Source organism: Gadus morhua, chromosome 5 (genome assembly GCF_902167405.1).
Source record: "Gadus morhua chromosome 5, gadMor3.0, whole genome shotgun sequence".
Lineage (NCBI taxonomy): Eukaryota > Metazoa > Chordata > Actinopteri > Gadiformes > Gadidae > Gadus > Gadus morhua.
In genome coordinates this window covers 10,675,027-10,691,212 of record NC_044052.1, presented here as the reverse complement: position 1 = coordinate 10,691,212, position 16,186 = coordinate 10,675,027, and the positions used below count along the sequence as shown (strand labels likewise).

Sequence of the window (16,186 nt, the reverse complement as noted above, 5' to 3'; positions counted from 1 at the left end):
TGGATAAAGACGGATGAATTCAAATAAAAGAGAGATGGAAACGTTTTTTCCTTTTCGATTGCTTTGCGGCATTGGCGAGGGCCATCTTTCTGTCTTTCATAATATCCACCTTAGAAGGCGGGGTTCTGTGTGAACAATGTGACAGTTTTCACTTAGTCAGTCATGGACATATTTGAACAAGAATAGATCCAGGCACTCTACAGATGGCCCGCCAGAGCCGAGCACTGCACAGGAACTAGATTGTTTGCACGTCAAGGAATTCACGTGGGTGAGTTTAATAAACCAACGAAGGAAAAGAAGACAGATATAAATAATTAAGGGATATTCAAGGAAGGATGGAGTCATCCACCATTGTGGTTTGTGAGGCTTAGCGCACGCACCACATGTATTGACCACATCCCTGGCCACCTCACTAAATCACTACTCACAAAACATATTTATAGACTGACAACAATGTCATCCTGGTTGCACAAGGATGTTCTTTCAAGCGGCAAAGAATTAAACACAGAATTAGCCCGCAGTCGCATGCAAGCCTCCTCTACTCTTTGACTACTACGACTTTTACCACTACTAAAACTGGCTTCCTACAAGTAAGGGATGAAATTTAGGGCATTTAGCAGACGCTTTTATCCAGAGCAACTTAAAACGGTTTCATAGGCACATTCACGGCGGAGTCAACCCACAAGGTGACAGCCAGTTCGTCGGGAGCAGTTAGGGTGAGGTGTCTTGCTCAGGGACACCTCGACGGGGAAGGGATAACGTACAGCCAAGCCGGTGATTACGTAAACTAAACCCAGACAGGCGAGGCAGCACCCAGAGATTGCCTGGATCACCCCTGAACAAACGCATGTTAAACAGCTTCTTACTAAAGAGATGAATTGCCAAAAACTGTTTACAACAAAAGATTTAAACTGATTTTAAAAAGGGTTTATTGCTAAAAGAAATCGTCTGTTCGGTTATTGGTTTGGAAATGGCTTCCAAACCTTAATCAAACCAACGGTCTGAAATGCATGGCAGTGTTCCACTATAGCAGACCACTGAATGTCGTATTCCATAAAGCTTTGTAATAAGTGAAATTATGTAATAAAAATACATAAATATAACAGTATAATCATATAATAAAATCGTTTTTTTATCAGGTCAAACAGCTGAAATTTAAAATATCTTCTGCCAGCGCAAATGTGCGTAGCCAAACAAACATCCTGGTTTGGCAGTTCTATCACACGGTTGTTCTTACTGTTGGATTTATGGCACAGTGATTTTTGGACCAGACAGCGCTACAAATTCCATTGAATCACCTTGCTGATTGGACAGGGGCAGCGTGTACATGGAGTGGGAGTTGGCCCCCGGTTGGTGGACGTCCTTGCGGCCTCCCTGGTGCCTGGTGGGGGGCGGGGCCGGCAGGTGGCAGAGAACTTCCCCGTGGAGTTGGACGGACACCAACAATGGTCCCCCTGCCGATGCAGCGGCCCCCCGTTCAGACACGAGATCTGACAGAAGACTGCAGAGAGAGAGAGAGATCGAGAGAGAGAGAGAGAATGAGACGAGAGAGAGAGAGTAGAGAGAGAGAGAGAGAGAGAGAGAGATATTTGAGGTGTGAGGGGGGACAGGGAAATGTGAGTGTACATTGCTGTCACTTTTAATTGCACTGATTGATGCATGGTTATACACCACCTGTAATTAATTTTGGGTAATTAGCAGCAGGAGGGCCCCACTAACGAGCAGACGCGTGCAGAGGCTGCAAACATTTTTCAATGTGTGCTGTCACCGTTTCTTTCTTTCTTACCCAGTACCACAACACAGAAAGGCTTGTTCTGTCCGTTTTGGGAGTTTATGAAGTATCAACTTTTGCCCTCAGGACAAAACTGTGGAACTGGCTCTCACCTCTGTTTTCCTTGACACGTTTTGCCTTAATTGTACTCGCCTTAAATCACTCTAGAAAAAGCATGCACTACTCCCTAAAGCTCAGGCTAATGACAAGATGTGATGACTCACCCGGTAATTCAATGTAAATAACAAGAATCGAGTGCGTTCGCCCCCTGTGCCTGCAACACCCTGCTTCGCTGCAAGCGAGAGCGAGAAAAATAAACCTGACGTACAACGAAAAGATCACACGAGAAATATCAAAGGAGAAACAACCGTCTCTGCATCTGATAAGAAAACTGAATCCTTGGCGCGCACCGTGATTTATGCGGGGGGATGGGAAAGACAGAGAGAAAGAGAGAGAGTGATAGAGAGAGAAAGGAGACAAGGTAGTGTTGGCCAGATGTTGTTTGAAAGCACACCCTACATTTGCCCTTATCTTTGACAGGGGTGGTATGTGTGTGTTCACGTGCATGTCTGTGTTTTGTTGATGGGAGATGGTGGGGGGGGGGGGGGGGGGTAGGGGGGCAACACAGCAGCGATACCTGCCCTGGCCCTCTTCCCACCAAGCCAATCCACCTGACCCGACCTCACCTAACTCAAAACGAAGCAAACGAAAAATCGATAGAAGCGTATCCAGTGAAACATGACCAGTGTGTGTGTGTGTGTGTGTGTGTGTGTGTTTGTGTGTGTGTGTGTGTGCGTAGATGAATGTGCTCTAGTGCACCGTGTAGTAAAGAGACAGAAAAGAAAAACAAGAAGCACGTTTTCATATTTTGGTTTTTCTTCTCTTTCTAGTCTCCCTTTTTTCTTCCTTTTCATCAGGAACCGCCCTGCCCAGTAAGATCAAGAGCACATGGCCTGACCTTCAGAGAGATGGAGGGGCCTACATACTGCATGAGATGAAAGGGAAGGCCAGGGGTGCTGGCGGTGACTCGCTGGGTGTTGAACCACCCCGCTTCGCTCTGTTGACACAGACAAAGACGGAGACACGGGAAGGGGGAATTAAACAGATTCACAAGGAATGAATGAAAGGAAAAAATTAAATGGGATTTGATGGCGTGTGGGGAACGGGCCCTTCCTTCTGGCCTAGATTAACCAATGCGGTGTGAAGGAGATAGGATATCTGCTTGGAGTTGGATTATGACGTTGTGATGAAGCAAAATAATTAGAGCCGTCAGTTAAACGCGTTATTAACGGCGTTAACGCAAACCAAATTTAACGGCGTTAAATTTTTTTATCGCGCGATTAACGCAATTATTTTTATATTAAAAAAAAAAAGAATTTTTTTTTTTTTTTTCTTTGGCTCAAAACAAAGAAGCAGTAGCCTGACTGCTATGTTCAAATTACATTTGTTCAAAGCAGTCGTTAATTGCACTATAGGCTCTTTTTTTGTATTGTCCTGTTTTGATCAGTGTATATGCCAATGTTGTTATCAATAAAAATTCATTTGCACAAGGCAAGCCGATGCACTTCACCATGTTGATAAGAGAATTAAAATGAGAAGAATTATGGGACAAAAAAATCAAGGGATATTTAGAATAGAAAAAGAATTTGCGATTAATCGCGATTAATTAGAGTTAACTATGACATTAATGCGATTAATCACGATTAAATATTTTTAATCGCTTGACAGCTCTAGAAATAATCTAAGAAAAACAAGGTCGGAGAGAGAGGGAGAGTTAGAGGTAGATAGATAAAGTTATAGGTAGGGAGGGCGATGAGAGAGAAAGAGAGAGAGAGAGAGAGAGAGCAGGAGACGAGAGAGAGAGAGACGAGAGAGATGAGAGAGAGAGACGATGAGAGAGAGAGAGAGAGGCAACGAGAAGGAGGTTGCAAGCGGGGCACAGTGTGAGATAGGGGGCAGAGTGTGGGAGAGACAGGGGAGTGAGGAAGGAGGAGAAGATAGATAGAATGCCACGGAGCGGTGGGTCCAGACACACAGGAAGATCTCCCAGTGATGAGAGAGGCCGCCTGCAGCAGCAGCTCAGAGGTCCTGTTAATTCCTCCCTCTGGGGGACTCGCGGGCCTGTGCTCAGCTGCCCCGCGTTGGGAGCCCCTCAGACAGGGCCGCCGCAGCCCACTGCCAGGCCCCCACCGGGCCCCCACCGCGCCCTACTGCTACAGCTACCTCCTGGGCCCCCGTCCCTCGGTGCCTGTCTGGAGGTCTGCCTCGCAGTGAGGACCCACTGGATGGTTCGGGTTACACACACACTCACACACACACACACACATGCGGACACACACACACACACACACACACACAAACGTGCTGACACACAAACACACACACTCGCAGACACACACACACACACACAAACATGCTGACACACACACACACACACACACACACACACACACCACACACACACACACACACACACACACACACACACACACACACACACACACACACACGAACATGCTGACACAGTCATACATACTCTTGTCCAATCAATCTCACAGGGATAAAAGCGCTGCTTAATCCATTTTTATCCGGGCAGAGGGGACATATGCAGAAAGGCTAAATTGTGAAATCGGCCACCCAACAGTGGGTCCAAAACCATCATGTGTGTCATACCTTACGCACTTCATGCTACCAGGAAGAGTAGACTGAATTCAGTGCTCTGTGACCAGCTTTGTTTATCTAGAGACAACGTGCAGATATTCTTTCCACCGTAGATTAATCAAAGAGTACGAAGAGTAGATCCGATATCATTTCACCAAGTATTAACAGCCCTACACACACACAATGACACAGAAACATCACAGCTGCCCTTACACTCGCAAACAAAAACCAAAAAAGCATGCATTCACATATTAGGTGTATGTACACAGCTGCGCATACACACACTCACACACACACACACAAAAAACACAACAATCATACACATGCTAGGCAAGTAAAGCAGGCAACAGCATGCTTTAGCAGTCTACATTAAGCCATAAAGGGATACTCCGAGAGATGTGGTGTGGTGTTTGCCTGTTCTGAATCTGCCCGTCTTCCCCAGATTCAGCCCCGTTGTGTAATTCCAGACTCATCATTGTGCGTGCAGAAGGGGAGTTTGCTGTGTTAGCATTTGCCATCTATTAGCAGCGTCCATTGGCTTGCATAGCTACAGTAGCAGGGGAATACAGTTTAATTACGTCTTCGAAGATTTCAAATGTGTTCTGAATAGTCGCTTATTGAAAACAAGTGCCAGTTACAACACAACATAACACAACAACATAGTCACACGGAAAATCTGGCACTATTTTCGGGGCCTGTGATTACAACTCATGGGAAATCTATGGAAAGTTATTAAAAGTGTCTTTCCCTCCGAGCTAGGCTACTGTACCTCTGAAAATCTATGAGAGCGGTTAGTGGAAAGCAAATTTCCATCCCTGCAATAACTCCTTACGCACACACAATGATGAGTTTGTCATTGAACAACTCATATTGTTAGCCTCATAGCATTATTGCTATTTTAAGGTAATGTATAGAGCGTCAAAAAGCCTAAGTGACTTAGGCAAATATTGATTATGGAATATAAAAAGGCCTCTTATTGGCTTAGGATACAGCCAATGAGGCACAGTGAATCAGTAGCGTTAGGAGAGTAGAGATGGGTTAGATATCACATTTTGGCCTAAAATATGAATTGGGCAATTATGCTAAGAGCCTAACGATATGAAAACTGGTAGGGTTGTGTAACAATTCACGTATTTGTACAGAAACCGTCACGGTACAGGCACTTCTGGGTGGTTACAAGAGGTGGACCACGGTGCGTAAATGTGGCGTACATAGCGTTTAATATGGCAAATTTAGAGGGTTGTTTTGCGATGAGGAATTTAAAACTGAAGTCGTGATTCTCCCCGGAACGTTTAGCCAAAGTATACTACTCCGACTCCGTAATCCGACTCCGTAACTACGGCGACCCCTCGAGCATATGCAGTCTCTGTCGGGATGTCGGATACGCAATGCAATTCGCCGCCCTGATCGATCTTATATGTTGACTACAAACCATGTAAGTAGTGTTTGTAAATAAACTTCCAAAGCTTTTTCTTATTTGGTGTTTTATTTGTCCTTAATGTGCAAACTAAATAAGGAGCAAAGTCAAACCGGAGAACTGACTCCGGAATCACAGCCCTTGCCGTCTCTGACGGATAGTTGAAGGAGACATATTATACCACCAGGTGTGAGTGTGATTAGCCTTACAAGCTGTTTTGAAAATCTGCCCCATATGACATCACTAGTGGGCTAATCACACGCACACCTAGTGGTATAGTATGTCTCCTTTAAAAAATATTGGATGCGCACGTAAGCTACGGAGAGGATCTCCGACAGGCTCTCCGGCTACAGAGAGTGCTCTCCGTGTCTACGTACAGCACTTTAACATGCACACGCATTTGAAAGGCACCATCAAGGTGTTACTATCATCGTTAATGTGAAAAAAAACAAGCTGTGCAAACCCAGCTCACGACACTATTTCAACAACCCCTGTCTGGGAATTCAGAAATGCAAACGCCATAACCAAGTCTATTGTTGTTTTCATTGCTGCTGATCTACGGCCATTCTCCGTTGTTGACAAACAAGCATTCTTTATAAATTTTCCCCTTAACTATGAACCGTACCGTCCTGTACCGTACAAAACCGAGGTACGTACCGAGCCTTGACTTTTGCGTACCGTTACAACCCTAGAAACTGGGTAAGATAAGAAGTCTGCAGATATCTCAGCGTATCCCTTTAACACATGCCTTGCCCAAAGGGTCACTGGTCATTTTGACCGGGAGAGGGAGGGGGGGGGGGGGTTTGAAGAGTGAACCAACTGCACAGGAGGAGGTGAATGTGCCAGGAATGTAATCTCATGGAGGAGCCGTTCCAGGATGCTGAAGTGTTTGGGAAGTACTGTCGGCGCGTTCCAAAAAGCCATTAATGGGCGTATAAATCTTCAACAACAAGCTGTTTATATATTCATAACTCAGCCGGGTCCTCCCTGAAGAGGCGGGGCATGTGGGGGGCGGGGGCCTTGCCCACGTGATCCCTGGTGTCCACACGTTGTGTTGCACGTGTGTGAGTGTTTTAATCACAATTTTTTTCTCTGTGCCAGTTGTGTGTGTAGTAGCCTGCACTTGTGTGTGAGGTTGTGTGTTTGAATATGAGCTCATGGGAGTGTGTGTGTGTCTCTGTGTGCAGGTGTATATGAGTACACCCAATCACCTCTGGGCTGCCAGCAATAATTATTACAGGATCCCCCACCCACCCAGCCACCCCTCCCCACCCTACATACTGACCTACCACCACACACACCCCACTGTGCTGACCCTACACCACCCACCCCACCCTACATACTGCGCACCACAACCCCCTCCCCCTACGCTGACCCTATTCCACCCACTCCCCCCTATACACTGACCCACTCCCATGTGAGCGTGGAGCAAAGCAGCCCGGATAAATGGCAGGTTTAAGGTAATCCCAGCCAAACCCTGTTCACACTGCTACTCTTTACTCCGCTCCCCTCGCTCCATTCCTGCTCTCCAAGGGAGAGTGTTCAATAGCAGCGACGAGGCCCTGGCGTGAGGTGGAGACCACAAAGAGCCAGGGCTAAGTGCTTAGAGCCTGAGACTACCAACACACACACACACACACACACACACACACACACACACACACACACACACACACACACACACACACACATATGTGGGTGTGTGTGTCTCTGTGTGTGTGTCTTTGAGAGTGTGACTGTGTGTTTATGTGCAGTGGGGTTCAACTCCATTTTGGACAAGCAGCTTTTAATCTGCTATTTTTCTCCTTTTCTCCCTAACTCTCTGTCCCTCTCCCTCACTCTCTCTTTGTCTCTCTCTCTCATACATATATATATATATGGCATATATCTCTTGCTCTCTCTCACTCCCTCTTCCTCTCTCTCTCTCTCTACCTCTTCAACAGGCTCTTTTTTGGAGCTCACCTCGTAAAGAAGGGAAGGATTAAGATAAACAGAGGGACACGAAGTGAAGTAAAAGACGACAAAACAAACGGGAAGGGGACAGAAAGAGGGGGGAAAGAGTGTCAGGGAGAGTGAGGAAGAGAGAGATAGGGAGCAAGAGAATGGGCGAGGAAGAGAGGAAGAGGGAGAGTGAGGAAGAGAGAGATAGGGAGCAAGAGAGTGGGAGAGGAAGAGAGGAAGAGAGAGTCAAACAAAGATTTGAGAGAGAAAGAAAGAGAGGACGAGAGAGAGTAAAACAAAGTGAGACAGAAACTTAAAGAAATAGATTGAGATAAACAGGTAGAATGGTTCAACGAAAAGCTACACAGACAGAAGGATTAAGCATGAGAGGAGGGAGGTTTCACCCCTGGCCGGGGCCAAAGACCAACGTACAGGTGTGTTCTTTCTGTGAGATTAGAAACAAAAATACTGCAAAAAGACAGACGCACACAAGACAGAGTTCCGAGGTAACCGTTGACAACTCACAGAGTCTGAATCCCTGCTTCTCGGACTGCTGCTGCCTCTGCTGCTGCTGTCGCTGGTGGTTCTCGCTGTACACCGTGGTGGTGTCGCCCTTCTCGCAGCTGTTGTGGCAGCGGCCGCCGCTGCACACCCGGCGGCACCAGCATGGGCGTGAAGACGATTCTTGATGCGGTCCAGGCTTGGACGTCAGGTTGGCCCCTGGGAAGCACAAGCACACGCACACCCGGGTGAGCAGGAGACGGAGCAGCGTCCGGCAGGAGAGGAAGCTGCATCTTGGAGGTCCTCGCTGTGACATGCACTCGGGGCCGGCACAGGAGGGAAGGTTTATACCGGAGTGCTCCCGAGAGAGAGAGGGGGGAAAGATGAGAGCGAGCAGGGCGCGTGTGTGCGTGCCTGCCAGCGCCTCGGCAGTGGCATGCGGGGGGAGTGAGGATGTGCCATCGGAGGCCAACGGTGGAGGGGAACGGAGGGAAAGAGAGGGGAGGGAGAGAGGGAGAGAAGAGTGTTATGAGGCTTCGGGACGGCCTCCAAAGCCTTTATCTCAGGGATAAGGTGTTTCTGGATCTGTGTGTATGCAACGGCAGACTGAAGGGAGCGGCGCTTGCAAAGTCTGCATGTGTAATGGTGGGAATGTGTTCAACAGCCGTTGGCCTCGTGGAAGACTTGGAAAGTGGGGAGAGCAGATGGTGGCGTCTGGTGTATCATACAGGAAGGGGAAAGGACGAAGCTCCGAAAAGAAGGCAATGAGATTAGGAAGGGACCGGGTATCGTTTTTGGGGATGTTGTGTTTGTTGACGCCCAGTGGTCATAGTGGATCTACATAGTGGAGGACGAGGTGACGGAGAAGATACTAAAAGGCGTTGTACCTGGTACAGATATGACTCTCACATGCACTGGACTGCCTTTGTTGTATCCATAGACACTCAACACACACACAGCCTTTGACAAACTCTCAACCAGGCCCAACATATAATCTATCTTCCTCTTCTCTCTCTGTCTCACTCCTCACACAAGGAAAACAGAGAGTGGGAGAGAGAGAGAGGTAGAGAGTGTGAGAGAGAGAGAGGGAGAGAGAGAGGGGGGACGGGACCTCAAAAGCCAAAAAGTAGAGCAAGAAACTTCCACCAAGCCCAGACATAGACAGGGGACATCAGCTGAGAGTCTTCAACTGACCTTGTGTGACGTAGCCACTTTGGCCGCAAGGTGGGCGGGGGTGGATGAAGAAGAAGAAGAAGAAGAAGAAGGAGGAGAGCGGGGAGGAGAGCGGGAAGTAGGAGGGGGGAGGGGGGCTTGGCCTACTAGCCAACCAGTTGTTTTTTTTTAAACTGCGTCTAATGCTTCATTGAGTTATGACACAATGAGGACGTATACGGATTGCGTGGTGGACTCACTGCTTCATGCCATCACAGGGTCATGCTTCCTAAGATACGGCCATGCAGAGTGGAAACGTCAAAGCCGTGAGCGGAGAGTGAAAGCAAAACTGTTCAGCAATATTGTCATTCGTTCCCCCCACAAGAGCTTTTCCCAGGGGTTTAACATTTTGCTGTGGTCATTTACATTTAGCAGTCGATTTTTACCAATGCAACTTAAAATAAGTAAAGCCTGTTGTTTCTCTTGTGGTTTGCTTGCATTTACCTGCGTGCGATAACGCGTTGCTGAGCTGTGGTGTCTGTGGCTGGCCGTTGGCTGCAGCAGCAGCGGCGGCGGCTCCGGTCCTGGGAACGCTGGGAGAATGCCCATCGGGGTTCCCAGTCCTGCCAGTCCCGGGCCAGTTGGCGGCGCCGTGTCCGGTGCTGTAGCCGTTCCCGTTGGGCAGCGCGTTGGAGGTGATGGGCCCGGCGGAGGACGGGTTACCGCCTCCACCGTGCGGGACGAGCCGGTCTGTCTGAGGGTAAGGTCAGGAGGTCCCGCCTCACTTGGGAGCTGTGGATCGGATTGGACGGGAAAATGTAATAATCGTTATGATGGCTGAGAGCTCAGATGCTGTGTTACACGCGTTGGAACACATACACACTGTGGCGGGGATCCACTATAGTGCATTGGACCCGTTGTAATCCGGTTAGGCCCGGTCGACTATAGAGCATCACACGTCGCTCCTCCGAGAGAAGACAGCGGGGTCTTAGGTCATTCGTTCTCTAAATTGGTTTTCGCCTCGTGATTTATTTTTAATGAAATGAAGAGCATATATTTCTTCAAGCCGTTAATATCCACGGTAAGCATCTGCTGTAAATTAAAGTCGCTTGAACACAACAAAGAAGCGAACGGGTCTGTTCGGCGCACGGTCGTTTGTCTCTCCTAATATTGATTTACTAAACATTAAGCATTCGCCCTCTGCTAATGAGATCTGTATCGGTGACTGTTGGTGGAACGGTGATTGCAAGACTTTCCGTCTGCGATCGCGTGCGCTGGACGAGATGAAGACCATCACCCCTCCTTCCTCCCCGACACAACCAGCTCTGTTCTATATGACTGTAACTCGCCCCGGGGCAATGTCCAGGTGCGTCGAGGGGCCACAGGAAGTAGAATTAAGCTGGGGTCTTGTAGCAAAGCGATCTGGTGCCCTGGTGTGCCGAGTACGGAACCTTGTGGTGTGCGGGCTGGACACTGAGGCTCATGGGAAATGTAGTTAATGGCTCTTAGTGTTGCACTATAGATATTAATTACTCTAATCCCATGTCCCCCCTCCCATACCTGACCATCTTTCCAACTGGGTGCTTGTGTGGTACGACTTGGAGAAGCAGGGGTTGAATACTTAATGCACCTTTAATTACTCTATCATCTCTGTTGATGTTGTAAATGTTCATGTAAGCCTCTAATGTTGACTGATTATCCATAAAAAAAGGTAAAAGATATTTAACCTGGAATTGAGTCTCTCCGTCTGTCTCTCTATCTATCTGCCAGCAGGCCGAAGGACCGACAGAAAGAAAGATGGATGCACCAATAGACAGACATGTCTGACAGACAGACTTATAGAAAGACAATTTTCGGAGACGGACAGATATGAAGACAGCTCTGCCTTGGGAAAAACCCTTGAGTGTGTGTGTTTTCCATTCAGTTTGTGTGTTAGTTTACGTATGTATATTTAATTCAGAGTGTGTGTGTTTGTGTGCTTCATTCTTTGTGTGTGTGTGTGTGTGTGTGTGTGTGTGTGTGTGTGTGTGTGTGTGTGTGTGTGTGTGTGTGTGTGTGTGTGTGTGTGTGTGTGTGTGTGTGTGTGTGTGTGTGTGTGTGTGAGAACATCTGGATCCCACTGAGCTTGGACTGATAGACAGTCAGCAGAGCAGGACAGAGAGGTACCGGGTTTGGGAACATCATAGGAGAGCTATAATAGGCACACCTGCACTCCGACAATGTATGTGATGTTGTAATCAGACCGCAAATTAAAGCAAGCAAGCATTACAATGGATTCCCATGGCCGGACGCCACGCACACACCATGTACAACCAAATACACACACACCATAACCCCCCCACACACACGCACACACACACACACACACACAAATGTATTGACACACACACAGATACATACACATACAGATATGACTCTTATTTGGCCTAACCTACGTGTGGTACCGACTACATGCAGTGTAGTCGGTACGACGCACACCAACCAACACACTATCGGGTTCTAGCTGTGCACGGGCAAGCACAGGCTCATTCCCGGTGAATAGTCCAACCGGCATTCTCTTAAAGAGAAAAGGTGGCAAACAAGAGACTGCTTCATCGCCCCCGGCAACAGCGGCCAACATCATGTACACCGTCGACAGCTGCTGACCCCCCGTCTGTACCGTGCAGGGCGGGGTCCACAGTGGGAAAGGATGCTGAAGGCGGACGTGGCATGTGTGTGTCAGTCGTCAGCTCAGGCGGGTGCGATAGGTGGCAGGGGGCTATTCCACGTCATCCGGTACATGTCATGATGCCATGGGGGTTTCCACCGCTGACAGGGCAGCAGGTCTGGATCTCGTGTATCCTTCCCCTGCTTCCGACTGTGGGCTGGGTGGTGCTCAATTTACGTTTCTGTTTCCCCTCCATCTATCTAGCTTGTTATTTTCCCTTTTTTCCCTCTTTCTCAATCTGTCTCTCTCTCTCGCTCGCTCTCTCTCTCTGTCTAACTCTCTCAAACTATCTCCCTCTCTCAAACTATCTCCCTCTCTCAAACTATCTACCTCTCTCTCTCTCTCTCTCTCTCTCTCACACTATCTCTCTCTCTCTATATCTCTCTCTCTCTCTCTCTCTCTCTCTCTCTCTCTCTCTCTCTCTCTCTCTCTCTCTCTCTCTCTCTCTCTCTCTCTCTCTCTCTCTCTCTCTCTCTCTCTCTCTCTCTCTCTCTCTCTCTCTCTCTCTCTCTAAATCACTCCCTTCTAATAACAAAGCGGCCCTTCTCTTAGCATGAGCTCACCGCTGTAGCTCCCTCTCCACCAGAGAGAGCAAGCATGGATCACTCCATGCATTCGATGTCATCATTACAGGAACTTCAAGACCCCCACCCCTGAAACAGCCAATGAGTGAAAACCCTGCCCGTCCTGTTCTGGGTGAGTGGGATGAGGTCTGGAAAGAGCTAAATGAAACGTGCTATGAAATAGACAGACACTGAATAGACGGAAACTGAATGTTTTGGCTATGGAAGATGGCCATCCTATTTTAATTACCGCAGACTAACACGGTAGAAGAGGAGCGGCTAAGCGAACACATGGGACAAAGAGCCAGGCCGCAGTCGAATGAATAGTAACGTGTGTAGAATTCATAGTATTTTCTTTCCAGCTTGCAGTGTCCGCGGCTAACAGGAGGTTGACCAAGTAAGCCAACGCGGGATAGCCTCACGTTAAAGAAATGCACCAAGATGAGCTTTTCAGACACATGGCATTAAAATAGTCAACCGATTAAAAGACAATTTGATTGAAAAAGAGCTGGGCATTATTTGAAAGATCAAGAGATCAAAGATAGTTCATTCCTGATGATTGTCTGTGTATGTAAAGTTCAAAAATGGATTTTGCTTTGTTCAGCACAGCAAGACCAATTTCATTCAAAAGAGTCACGCCTGGAGTTCCGATAAATCGTTTTCCAAATGTGTGATCAAGCCTCCTGGACTTCATCAGATCACAGGGCGGCATTGTGACAGACACAAAGACCCATCGGCGCTTCAACACCGCAGCATTGATTTCACATGTGTGGAAGATCATAGCGGCTGAAACTATCACGTTGGGGGAGATTGTGAGCGTCAGTGACGAGCCAAGAATCGACAGACACACAGCGTAGAAAAGTAAAACATTGTGGCGCGTCCGGGCGTGATAGTAGTGTAACTTGGCACCAGGTCGCTTTGCATCTTTGAACCGAATCATTACCACATCTGAACATGTATTCTCTCATAAAAGAAACGACTTGATAGCCCTGCGACGAAAGGATGATCTGTGCCAAGTTCGGTAGACATGTCACCAGTTTGCGCTCTTTAATGAACAGGCTTCACGAAAACAATTCACTAACAACAGCATCTGTTGGACAAATAAATGACAAGCGCGAAAAATATTTGCCTGTTACAAAACAGCAACCGCTAGTAAAGGCCCATGTTCTCATCTGTCCACACCCAATACACATGCATATAGACTCATGCATGCTCCGAGAGACACACACACACACACACACACACACACACACACATACACACTGACCCATTTCTTCAAGAATTGTTTAGATCTAAAAGTGTCTCCTTCCTCTGCTCCTCTTTACGAGCCCGGAGCCGTTGTTTATCCGTAGCTTATTGTGTGAGGTGGAGTTGATTCATTCACCACTGAACCTCCTAAAGGAGTTATGATTTATGGAACCATCCGAGCCCCCATATGAGATAAATTATATCCGTCAGTAAAGACTAATGTGTTTCAAACAGTGGTCCTACTTTTTTTCTTAGGATAGCGGATCTACTGGAAAGAGGTGCCGCATCTTCGCCGTACCTAATCGCACCACCAGAAAAAGCCCTCCACCTTGGCAGCGCTCGTTTTTCATCTTGACTTGTTTGAGAATACCAAAGTTCAGAGCACACGTCTAATGACCGGGACGCCGGGGCTGGTGGCAGCAGCTAATGCAGAGATTGAAGTGCGGGGAAGGGCTTGTCTGCTGCTCTGGGAGAGAGAGAAAGAGAAAGGTACAAGAGAAGAGCCAGCGAGAGAGAGACAGAGAAGGGAAGATCGAGAGAAGAGAAAGAGAACAGCAAGAGTGAGAGACAGGGAAGGAAAGAGAAAGAGTGAGAGAAGAGGAGTGGAATGAGAGAGAGAGAAAAGAAAGAGAGTGATGAAAATAGAAACAGGGAGAAGAGGAAAAGAAATAAAGATAAAGAGAGGTAGAGAGAGGAAGAGAGAGAGAGAGAGAGAGAGAGAGAGAGAGAGAGAGAGAGAGAGAGAGAGAGAGAGAGAGAGAGAGAGAGAGCAATTTGGCTTTGGAGGGCCTGTCTAAACAAGTGGCCACTGGACAGCAGGCAGAAGGCTCTCAAGGCATATTCTTCCCATCTCGGTCACTCACAACAACCCAATCCTGCTCCTTCTGGGACCTGTTTCCCCCTGCTCTCTCATCACAGGGACCTCGTTGTGCTAGACCCCTGACGCTTAGCGGTGCACTCAACGGGAGAAACAAGTTTGCGAGGTGAAAGAGACAAGTTCTCAAGGTGAGGGACAAGTTCATGAGGTGAGAGACAAGTTCTCGACATGAGAGAAGTTCTTGACGTCAGAGACAAGTTCTCGAGGTGAGAGACAAGTTCTCAAGGTGAGAGACAAGTTCTCGAGGTAAGAGACATTTCTCGACGGGAGAGACAAGTTCTCAATGTGACTCTGAGAATCTGTATAATTTGTGCATTGACCAGGTAAAAGGTATTTTTTCTCTATTACTGGACCCCTTATTATTTTGACTATTACCTCTCTGGTCAAACTAAACGCTTAATGGCTCCATTTACTGCTTTCCAACCGCTGTCCTCGTCCAAAAAAAAGCCCTGTGCTACATTAGCGCTTAATATAATTAGAGCAATTTGAAGACTACTTGGGAGAATGGGAAAATAAATGGCGTGCCCAGAGAGATCAGGTAAAAGTGCAAACGAACACACATTAATCTCATTTAGAGAGAATGTGTAGGAGGGTATATTTCATTTCATTGGCGATAATTTAATCTGGGGGGCATCAGTCGCATTTTGGGAGAAACAATTGAAATCCTGCAGAAGGGATAATTGTTAATGAGCCGAACGCAAAGCATTGGTCTCAATGGGGAGGGAAATAACAAATAAAACGGGGCAGGATGTTCTGGAAAGTTAAATTACAGTTTATTCAAAACCCTAATATATTTCCCATACCTTTTTTTTATTGTCATAATAAATCTGGACCTTTGGTTCCTTTGACCTCCAAAGTCGAAACAAAGTTTAGTGCAGAACGCCGGTTATTGGCTTCTCTTCTAGTAAATAGAAGGTGAAAAGAAACATCTGGTTGTGAGAAAGCATGCCTTGCGCACCCGACCACACCACACCATGTACACCACAAGCGCTCAACCACTGATGTGGTTCGCACATTTGAAGCCCTACGCTTGATGCAGAGCAACCCTATTCATCATTAACCAAACAACTCTCTATTGAAGCGTGTGTGCGCGTGTGTAGGATCACAAGGTTGTTCCTGAGAATGCCACTGATTATACAGCGGTTGCACGGTTGTTGTGTCATGTATCTTATAGCAACACAGGCAAACACTGGGAGGGCGGTTTTGTGCCCACACGCATCGTAAAGTCCAAAATAACCATACAAACCGCCCAACACTGACACAAAGAGCTGACCCAAAATTATAGCCTAATGAAAATGTTTTGTCTCCGGTACGTGCCGCTGAAAAACTCGGCCCAGGAGGTTGTCAT

General features: G+C 47.4%; 1 protein-coding gene across 1 annotated transcript in view; it reads right to left on the bottom strand.

Annotated features, from left to right (window-relative positions):
* Positions 1-16,186, bottom strand: part of LOC115544259 (latent-transforming growth factor beta-binding protein 2-like) — a 93,046-nt gene that overhangs the window by 52,811 nt on the left and 24,049 nt on the right. The window contains 5 exon segments of the mRNA XM_030357122.1: positions 1,299-1,410; positions 1,413-1,501; positions 8,316-8,510; positions 9,948-10,161; positions 10,164-10,227. Coding sequence (XP_030212982.1) covers positions 1,299-1,410; positions 1,413-1,501; positions 8,316-8,510; positions 9,948-10,161; positions 10,164-10,227 — 674 coding nt within the window.